We start from the raw sequence: 11183 nt of genomic DNA, 5'->3' as shown, positions 1-11183 counted from the left end.
CGAGGATCCTCACGGACCTCTTTTCTCATGGTTGGGCCAGTTTTAGGTAATCATCTCGCTACACTCCACATATCGTGTTTACTTCGTTTTCATTACTAGCTAGTTGATACAATTATTTGGTTTCTATGCATATTGTTCAGTTAGGATGGCCGGCTGTTCAGTTCCCAGAGCCACAGATTGATCGGTGCCTAAAGGCGTATATTCACTAGTTATTCGGCAAGACGATGTTCACGGAGAATCATGTGACCACTATCCATGCATTCTTCATTGGTATTGCGCGAGAGATAGCAGATGCTCGTTGCCCTAGCTAGGGGACATCGTGTAGAGGAGTTTCGGTTCTGCCTTGTTAGTAGCTACGTACAAAGACTTGTGCAACGGTTGCACTCGAAAGGCAAAAAAAAAAAGTCAGCTTGCTTGGATGTCCACTGTTGCTGCAACTATGGTCATACAAGAGATTTCCTATTCGATGACCATGCGTCTCCATGGAGATACCTTATGGGCATGCGGACATGGAGTCTTGATCTTGCATCTCTGGAGTTGTAGAATTATTGTGGACTGAGCTAGGTCTGTAGCAGTAGTATTTTTTGCACATTGACATTTGTCCACTATATATTTTAAAATTCTAATCAGTACACCGGACATGGACAGATGAAACTGGTCACAAACTTCTCCAATTCACAATACTATATGCTTGCCAACGCCAAACCAATCCTCACTGCAATGTGCATCTCTGGATCGTATTCGGTTCAAATACCAGTGGAAAAACAGGTGTACTGGTGTGCCGTGTGCATTGCAAGTCTGCAAGCAAGTGCAGCCAACATCCCCAGCCGTGTGACATCCATCCATCATCGAGCAGAATTCCATTCCCCCCCTCGCTGTCTCTCTCTGTACACACTAACAGCCTAAAGAACCAATATGCACTCCTCCCATGGCGGCTAGCAAGCTTGCCGGCAAGAGCAAGTGCTACCTTTCGGGTATGGAGTCCGGCACGGAGAGCCTGTCGGAGCCGTCGTACTTGCTCTGCATGGGCGTGGTCCTCCTCGACTGCCGCTTGGTCGCCACAATCACCTCATCCGCGCCGGGGTCCTCGGCGACGTAGAACTTGTCGACATCGTCGCTCTTGAACACTGGGTGCAGGTACGAGTCCGCCAGGTACGACTTGAGGTCGAAGTTGGGCTCCCTCGCGTGCTCCAGCGTGTCCTTCCTCATCGCCTCCTGCGCAAACCACAAACACATCTTCAGACTCTCGGCACCGAAGAGGACAAGGAGAAATCAAAATCCGACGGCGAAGAGAGATTAGGTGTAAACGTTACCTGCAGCGGGTTCCTCACAAACGCGGGCTTGTACCGGTGCGTGCAGTACTTGTGGAACCAAAAGGTTAATATGGGAAGAACGAGGAGAACTGGCGTCGCCTCCTCCAAACCTTTTGTGCTCAAGAGCCCAAGGAGAAGCAGCTGCGATGCGATCAAGGCTACGATTATGCGTAGATGCACGTTGGGCCAGAACTGCGCCCCACTCTCGTACCGTTGATGGTAGACATTTATGATCTGAAACAATGTAGGATCAAGTGATAAGGAAACCAAGCATTCAGAGAGTTCATTCGGAGGTTCATCATATTCGACCATCATCGAAACACCAAAAATCTCCGAAGTAGCAGCAAGAGCTCTTTACTTACCTGGTGGCGGTAGACAACGTATCCCAGCGCAAAGAATACCAGTATAAAAGGTAGCAAGAGCGGTGTCACTGCAGCATACACAAGACCAAGCAAGAAATATAGCTGTATTCGAGGCTCAGACCAGTAAAAACAGATGCTGCCCGGATCCATTGCCTCTTCTCTGTCCTTCTCTGTCTTGACCAAGAAAAAGTTTTTCAGGTGGTATAGCACAAATGCCCTTATTCTCAATATTTCAAGAGATACACCAGCCCAACCATCAACCATTACGTATGTTATGAAAAATGTTGCCTTCATTGGTATGGCTACACCAATGATCCTTGGTATGCTGCAAAAAAAAAGCAATTTAGACTCACTGGAGATAGCCATCACCATTCAATTTAAGAATGTGAAGAACAAATTTTCAGATCCATGGATCAGTGCGCAATAACAAACACAAACAAAAAATTACCAACGTTAACCAGTCTGTTAAGTAAAAAAGGATCAGCAGCACCTAGCACAGGTCATTACATACAGCGATGTTCCAGCCAAGTCCATGACATAATTTCTTTGCCAATTTCAAGAAACTATATGTGTTGGGTCTAATTTAGAGAAAGTTAATGAGAATTCTAATATGTATCATGCATTAAGCGTAATTGATGTTTGTTTCTAAAACATGAGCGAAGTCAAAGAAGATAGGCCAGCCAGGGTTAACAAACTGTAACTAAATGCAAAACCATGTTTTTTTCCTGAAGGTGGACATTTTTCTTCCAAGAATAACATATCATGATGCACAGCCCACAAAGTTATCACCGACACTGCTAAATCTGTTCAGGGGTCCTCCCATATTAAGGTGAAGTAAAATATCATCCCAAGAAAATGGAACACCATGCTTAGGAAAAATACGATAAAAATGCAATAGACCAACCACATATGAGCTACATGTTGCAGCAAACTTATAGGTGATGTGCTATTTATACACCTCTTACTCTAAATGCATAATTGGTAAATGTGTCTGCAAGGGACATACTCATTAGCTGACGCATGAAGGTAGGTATCAAGCTGCTCCAAAGCAGATCCTGTAACGATGCTCCCCAAAAATACATTGAAGAACAAGAATATAAAATACTTGGATGCAGTTCTTCGCTCTAGTGATGACTGTGATATTAATCCTTCAAACTGTGACATGTACATCAGTATAGTTGGAAGCACTATGAGGAAGATCTTCAGAGCAAGTCCAGGAAGAAACCCTTGGATGAATGATTTAATGGGGGGTCTGGAAAATAGTTGGCAAGCAGAAATCGGGAGGACATCAATATATATGACATCTCAACAATAAACTTTCACACTGATTCTACAGCAATGATGGAAAATCTATGGAGACGCCACGAAACTGGGGAGTAATTAACATTGTGAAAGTAGACTTACGATTCAATTAAAGGTTTTAGAAATGGTAGTGCCTTCTCTATGCCTTCAAGATTTGCAAGAGTCTGTACGAATGCTATTGGAATGACATAGAAGAAGTTGAGGAAGAAAAAGGCCACGCCAATTATCAACCTCCTGACTGTGAGGGAAACAAAGGGAATAGATAGATTACTCCAGTAGACATCACGAGGTTCTGGAGCCCATTCAGTCAGCCAAAGGGTTGGGTTGCTGGTTTGTTGTGTCTGTGCACAAACAGCTGCACCCCACCGTGAACGAAAAGAAACAAAGGCTGCTGGCATAATGGACTTGGGATCCTTCATGACCTTTTTACGCTCTTCAGCTTCCTGTGTATTGTCATGGTATTAGACTATGTATTCTGACAGTTAGCTGTAAACAATAGATAACCTAACACTTAAAAAGAACAAAGAAAGATTAGAAATCTAGTCAAAACGGCAACATGCATAGACGAATAGTGCAAAGGTTACATGAATACATATTTTGTAACTTACTTCCTTCCCTATCTTCTCAATCTCTGATTTGCAGTGATCAATCGCATCCACTTCAGAACCAAAACATCCAAGAAAGCCAGTCTGTAATTTAGGTCCAAAGATAGGCAAAGGAATTACAAAACAGACCCCGAATACAATAAAAAAGCAATGAATGGGTAACTATATTTGCAGACCAACCTTAGTTGTTGGCCTTTTGGATTTTCGCTCAAGCTTGTTTTGGTAGTAATCAAGCCAATTCCGCATTTTCTTCTTCTTCTCAACCAGATCAGCAAGTTTATTTGCATTGTAAACTGTCTATTGAGCAACAAGACATAAAAGATTAGTCCCCTACAAAAATCATCTGAAGAGGTATTCAGCAAGAAAGAAATGCAATATAAGGCTTAAGCACAATAATTAGTTTAAGGAAAATCATAGTTATTATTTTTAACTAAGTAGCTAAACAAATATCATCATATGATTCATGTCGTGCTATAGCATATCAGTACCCTGATAATTGCTTTGCGCTGCACACTTCCTTACATTTGGATTTGCAGATGATTCTTCAAATGGGAGATGTTCCAAAATTTAGTGATTACCTGATGTTTCAGATAATGATCAGGATGATTGACAAGGAAGAAATGTTCCACAAGCTCGCTAACTGATTCATCGGGGTCTGGTGGTATGTTCCGTACAAGAACCTACAATAAAAATACATTGATGACTCAGAATCAAAAGAATAATCAGAGAACCATTAATCTAGATAAGATCATTCTACTAAGATCATTGCTGTATGCAGCATTCTTTTTTCTAGAAAAGGGTTCTAAACTGAGCTCATGTATAAGTTGCAGTCACAAAGGTGCTTTTATGACAACAATTTGCCAGAAAAATCTGCTCCAGAATTTGCTTTCGAATTTTAAAATAATAGGAATCTTTAAATAGTTATCAAGTTGTACAATTCCAATTTTGAAATAATAGGAATATTTAAATGTTTATCAAGTTACACAATAACAAAAAAGAAAAATCCAGTGTGTAATCCTTATAGTCCCACAACTTGCTAGTCTGCCAGCACCTTTTGAGTTATCCAAACTTACATACAACACCCTAAACATCCCAATATACTAAATAGGAAGAGTATAGGTAAATGGGTATACATACAGTGAACTGATCTGGTCGGCGTTTCTCTGAAGCAAGAAAGCGCAACCTCATAGTCGCGACTCTTTCATACTCATTCTTAAGTACATAGCAGGTCCAAAAAGTAAATACATAGGCCATAACCAAGTGAGCTATAAACCTGCACAAAAAATGGAAGCATGAGCATAATCATGAACATACAAGAATGAACGAACCTCTAACAATTATGGGTGGAAGATTTATGTTGCGTAGCTGATATGCAACAACATGCTTTTGAGCAGAACAACTTCCTATGACTGGAATTTTTTTATATATTTTTTACGGGCAGTTGCTAAATGCTAAGCCTGTACAGAGTGCTTGCACCTTACTAAAATGACACAAGAATGGTGCATTGCTCACCCAAATAAACACTAAGAATCCTGCAACCATAAGAAACTCATGTGCCTACGGCGCAAGCAGTATGCATATATAGATATTACTTGTAGCAAGCCAGCGCCACTATTGAATATCTACAGCTTCTATGAAACGAATCAGCAAAGCATTTTATAATCAACATAAATAAACTATTTCTGCTACATATCCCGTTGCTCACCTCTTTGATCCATGAGGTATGTTGGATATTGAAAGGTTGTCAATATCACTGTGGACTACCTTCAAATCATCTAGCGTATCATTGGTCCAGTTCACAGGGACCAGAACAGCAAAAGCAAGAATCGTAATCGGGACAAATATCTTCAGTCTGCAGTGATTAGTTAAAAGTTCGTCAGCATATAGGCATCGAAAGATTGGGCACTTGACATGAAGGATGTTATGCGCAAAATGGATAATAAATAATATAATGTACATATGCCCATCTGATGTTCCAAATACAGTGCTAAACCATATGTGATTAAAAATAATAATAAGGAAAAACGTTTTTGCATAACAGAAATGGGCCTGCTTATTAAAACCCACATGATATGTGTGGCCCCATTAATAGACTTGAAGTATAAGTAACAACACAGGCAGAGCAGTAAAATTTGGCAACCTATAGACATCATTCCCATGCAACATGTACGTAAAAAGCACTAAATTTGGTAGTTATGCTCCAGGTTTATGCCTTAAAGAGACTGATAATGATAAAAAAAATTGCTGGCACCAAAGAATCACATAACCAAACATTTGATCAACAAGGGATTAGCAATGCCATGGTAAAAAAAGAGCTTGCATGGGCGGTAATATAATAAACAACAAAGACAAGCGGTTGCAAAGAGCCAGCAAGAGCGCAAAGCTGCAGCAACGTACCCGGTGAGGTATATCCGTAGATAGACAACGGAATCGAGGCCGGCATGCTCGATCAACTCCTCCTCGGGCATCTTGAGAGCAGCCGGCATCCAGCTCAAGAACTTCAAGTACGACCGCACGTTCAGGTTGACATACTTGGTCACGGCGGCGCCGGCGGAGGAGGGGCTGTCCCGCATTCCCTTGAGGTACCATTTCGGGAAGAAGATCCTGTCGTTGATGGGCTGTAGCCGCAGGAAAGCGAATATCAGCAGGAAGATGGTGGCGGTCACTATGTTGAACGCCGCCCCGACGCCAATGTCTTTGATCGTAGCCATGGCTGTCCTTCAGATGACTTAATAACTTGACAGAGAACACGGCCTGCACATGCGGACCGTATGATGTTAGAATGACTGAAAGCAACCACACGATGAGCGATAATGTCACACAAACGTGATGCCACTTGTGAATGAAAAGATAAAACAAAACTGCGCCACAAATGTATGAAACCGATTGTGCACTGATTTAGTTGTACATCTACATCGCCCTGGCTGCCAGCACAGCATGACTGCGAACGGATTCGGTGCCCGAATGGACGACAAATGCCGGCCACAAATTTGGGCGGACAAACGGGCGGGCGCTCGCTGCCACATGTTGAAGCAGCAAGCAAAAGCACAAGTGGCACAGCCAAAGCACCTCCAATGATGATTAGATAGCAAGCTGGTGGCTCTGGTGCATGGAAAGGAACCGGCAACGGAATCGAAAGCTGTGTCGATCAATCAAGTATCTATCTTGTGGGGCGTGTGAATTAAATCAAAGCTAATGGATGGGTTTGCGTATCAGCCGTCCCGCCGGCCACCCGGAATCGTCGGAGCGTGGTGTGTTTGACCCCGGAAAGCGAGAGAGAGGGTTTCGGGTTCAGGGGCCCGTTGCCGACTTGCATGACAGCAACGGCAGCGGAAAAGTTGGGGTATTATTATTTCCCACTATATATGTATATATACTATTGGCAGCGTATCACGGGGGAATAAAATACGTGGTGCTGGTGGAGCAACTCCGGGGAAAAAGACCAAGTATTTGTCCTGTTTCTGTCTAGATTTTTGGCGAGAATAATGGAAGATGGTGGTGGTGGCGGTGCGCCCACGGAGGGGAAAATAATTCTGGCCAGCGGCGTTGCTTCGCAGCTAAGATTTCGCGAACAGAAAGATAATAAAAATATTTAAAAAAACGTATTTATTTTGGCTCCTCTGCTTCCGAGTTCCAACAATGCGGACAGGATGACGAAATTGATGATACGCCGACCTCCAAATTGCTGCGCGGAAGTCAACCCAGCTAGACGGGAAACGACGGGGGACAGGATCTGCGGCGGCTGGGGAGCGAATACCGGCACGTATCCCTTGTGGGCAATCGGACGAACAGTTGGGCGGCGCCGAAAGCGCTGGAGCCCTACCATGCCATCCAACCAACCGAAAGAGAGCGGAGGGCAGGTGGAAGGAGAAGAGGAAGGAGGAGGAGGAGCAGACCTGGGCTGTCGGTCTCCCTCGCGTCCGGGGCCGGCGGCGGCGGCGGGGTGTTCCTTTCCCCCCAAAAGCCACCGGTGTGCTCGGGGGGTAGTAGCTTCGGCTTTGCGCCTAGGGTAGGGTAGGGTAGGGATGATCCTCCCCCGCAGCCTTCCTTCCGCTGGCGTGGCGTGGCAGATTGCTTGCCTTTCTCCGGCGGGTGGTCGGTTGCGTCGGCGAGCAGCCACGCCGGATTCGATGCTGTGCTTCGGATTCAAACTCTGCCCCGGTGCTACCACCACTAGTAGTATATCTACCTATCTATCTGTCTGGAACTCTGCTTCCGTTGGTTTAAAAGGGGCGGAGGGAGACGGAGGAGATGGAAAGTGAAGGGAGACGAGAGAGGAGGGGAGGGGAAGAAGAAGATATCGATCGGAACGGATGGATTGCGGGGCGCAACGGTCACCTGGGCTGAGCCAAGCTGTGTACACGCGGACACGCGGTTTCGCCACGGCGAGGAGAGGCGGCCAGGCCCACCCACCACCCACCACGTGCAGGGCGGCGCCTACACACGAATGGTACACGTACGATCCACGGGACTGGGCCGCTTTTTTGGCGCCGGCGCGAAAAAATTGTCCGGGGAGGCCTTTCTGAGGGCGCGGTTGGAGATGCCCTTAAACCTTTCTGACCATCACATATATTTTTCCTGACGAGCCGGTGCCCACCACATGCACGAGTTAAGCCTCCTTCATTTCTCCAACTGCGGCGTCACAACTCATTGTTGCTTGCAACGCCATTTCTAGTTCGGTCATCAGGGTTGTCGCCCCCATTCTTCGACCTGGATTATATTATCTCTGAAATAAACTTGCGTTGATTCGAATTCCAGACAACGTACAAATAACTAGCACGCAGTTAAAAATATACTCTCGCTTGCTAGCGATGTAGCCCAAGTTTTTAGAGAAAAGCTTTTACGTGTAGAATGACAATCTTATATCGTTAGGTTCGAAATAAGAGGTAGTTCCATAATTTATATATATGTGGTATTGTGGATGTAAACAGTTTTCTCTATAAATTTAATCAAAATTTGTAAAATGTGACTTTTCAGAAAACATATGCACGCTATAATATAGTACTTGAAATAGAGAGAGAGAGAGATGGAGTATATTTTTGGCCCAGCCGGGAGCATTAGGTCCTGACCTCACTTGTCATCATCTACTAGCAGAGAAACGCTTGCTAGGTGCCAGCGAGCTTGCTGCATGCGTACCGGATTTCCACGCCTGGATCTGATTCTCCCCTGCTCTCGCTTAAGCTCTTCGCCTCGGCCAAGCTAAAGCAGGCTGGCGAAAAGGGACACACGGTTTTGCCACGGCGGTACGTACCTCCGTCGACATACACGTCGCGCGGGTCGACTAGAAGGGGTCCTCGGATGTCACTGTCGCGGGCGGGGGTGCCAATAGTGTTTAAGCCAATTCGAACGACTTCAATGCGGCGACCCATTTCGTCCGCGGCCGTTCGTTTGGATCGACGCGGACAGAAAAGGCGGCTCAACACGCAGATCTAAACGGACACGCGTTCGTTTTTCGTCCACGGGCGATCCATTCTCGGCCCATTTTTTAGTCTGATTTGCGTCGGCGTGGACGCGACGGACGCGCGCTCGCTCGCCTACTTCTGTCCCCGGGCCTGCTCGTCTGTGGCACATTAGCCTTCCCTCCCTCCCAGCCAACAAGCAACCCTCGCCCCCGTCACCGACGCCGCCGTTCATTTTGCCGCCGCCTCCACATCCGCCCAGCAACGCCGCCCCTGCCCCCAATCGCCCGCCGCCGCCGTTTTGCCGCCGGGGAGCAAGTTGGTTCCCCGTCGCTGTTTCCCCCACCGCCCAGCCGCCCCGCGACCAAGTAGACGCCTCGCCGCCCCAGCCACAGACGACCGGCACGCTCGTCGGACGCCGTCACACTCATCGGACGCCGGCCGGGCAGCTAGCTGGTCTGTGGGTGCCGTGTCTCCCCTCGCCGGCCATCTCCTTCTTCGACGCCCGCAAACTGTTCGACAGTTGCCAAGGTACGAAAATGGACTCCGCCGACGAGTTCTTTTTCCACAATTTCCTTTGCGACTCCGACGATTCGTCGTCCGACGACGAGGAGGAGATATTGGTTGCCGTGTTGGTCCATCACCACCTCAACAACCAGCGGCCGTTGTTTCGTGGCTCCATTCCGGGCCACCTTCCGGCGTTGAATCGTAACCAGGAGAGCGGGCATTTCCTTCTCTGAAAGGACTACTTTGATACAACAAACCCGTTGTTCAAACATCACAAATTCCGCCGCCGGTTCCGTATGAGTAGGCATGTTTTCAACCGTATTAGAGAGGGAGTGGTCGGCTATGATGACTACTTCGAGTGCAAAGAGGATGCCGTCGGCAAGATTGGTTTCTCCTCTTATCAGAAATGCACTGTCGCCATCCGAATGCTTGCATACGGAGTGCCCGGTGATCTCATTGACGAGTACGTCCGTATGAGCGAGTCTACATGCCTAGAGTCCTTGTATAAGTTCTGTAAGGCTGTGATTGCTGTGTTTGGCCCTGAGTACTTGAGAGAGCTGACAGCTGAAGATACAGCCCGTTTGTTGGCGATGAATGCTAGCAGGGGCTTCCCGGGGATGCTTGGCAGCATAGACTGCATGCACTGGGAGTGGAAGAACTGCCCTTCTGCTTGGCAAGGGCAGTATAAGCACTGGTGGAAAAAGGGCCTTTGGTCGCGGTTCGCAACTGCCATTAGTCGCGGTTGCGCAACCGCGACCAGACGGGCGCGACTAAAGGCCCCCCCCTTTAGTCGCGGTTGCTTAAGAACCGCGACTAAAGGCCCGTCCACGTGGGCGGAGGACCTTTAGTCGCGGTTCTTGTGGCTAACCGCGACTAAAGGCCGCCACAGGTTTTTGAAAAAAAAAATTGAATTTTTTTTTTCAAATTTCTGAATTATTTTAACCTCTAGTCTCTAATCACCACCCCTCATCACTTCTCAATTTATTCTTTTATCACCCCTCATCATTCCAAATCATCTAACTTCCCAACCGGTCACCCATCCCTCTCACTACTCCAGCCCAAGCACGCTTAACTTCCGGGTTCTATTCTCCCACGCTCCAAGTCTGCACTTGTTGTTTTCCTGACAATAATAAGATGTCAATCCTATTAACCTTCAGGAATTTTGCTTGAGTTTGAAACTATTTGAGTTTGAAACTATTGTTTTAAAAAACAATAATTATTTAGTAACACTAATATTTCTTGAATAATTAGTTTGACCATTGTTTGACCACAGTTTGACCACAGTTGACCACAGTTTGACCAGATTTGACCAAAATTGAAATAATTAAAATAATTATTTAGTAACACTAATATTCTAGAATAATTAGTTTGACCATTGTTTGACCATAGTTTGCCCACTGTTTGAATATTTTTCAATTTTTTCCACTCTAGATCTTACAAGCCCCGTAACTTTTTTTCTATTAGGTTTTTGAGGATTTTGAAAATGTTTAACGGGGTTCCCCCGTTAAATTTGGATGTAACTTTTCGAGTAGATGATTTTTCATATAAAAAACTTTTTCATCCGAGTTAGTATGCAAAAGTTATGCCCATTTTTACAAATTTCAGAGAGATTTTGCAAATAAAGTCAAAATTCACATTTGCAAATTTTCCCAACAACTAGACCACATATCACATGAGAAACTTATTTTCTTTTAT

General features: G+C 45.7%; 1 protein-coding gene across 1 annotated transcript; it reads right to left on the bottom strand.

The window, feature by feature from the left end:
- Nucleotides 1-588: 588 nt before the first annotated feature.
- Nucleotides 589-7865, bottom strand: LOC119359337 (CSC1-like protein At3g21620). Its single transcript, XM_037625580.1, has 12 exons — nt 7479-7865; nt 5980-6336; nt 5288-5434; nt 4720-4855; nt 4161-4262; nt 3763-3879; nt 3586-3666; nt 3080-3420; nt 2682-2927; nt 1676-2000; nt 1314-1547; nt 589-1215 (listed from the first exon to the last, which is right to left on the bottom strand). The coding sequence occupies exons 2-12, from the start codon at nt 6291-6293 to the stop codon at nt 964-966; spliced, it is 2295 nt and encodes a 764-aa protein (XP_037481477.1). The 5' UTR covers nt 6294-6336; nt 7479-7865; the 3' UTR covers nt 589-963.
- Between the last annotated feature and the right edge of the window lie 3318 nt (nt 7866-11183).

Source organism: Triticum dicoccoides, chromosome 1A (assembly GCF_002162155.2).
Source record: "Triticum dicoccoides isolate Atlit2015 ecotype Zavitan chromosome 1A, WEW_v2.0, whole genome shotgun sequence".
Lineage (NCBI taxonomy): Eukaryota > Viridiplantae > Streptophyta > Magnoliopsida > Poales > Poaceae > Triticum > Triticum dicoccoides.
Note: the sequence above shows the minus strand (reverse complement) of the source record. Positions and strands in the feature narration are given on the sequence as shown.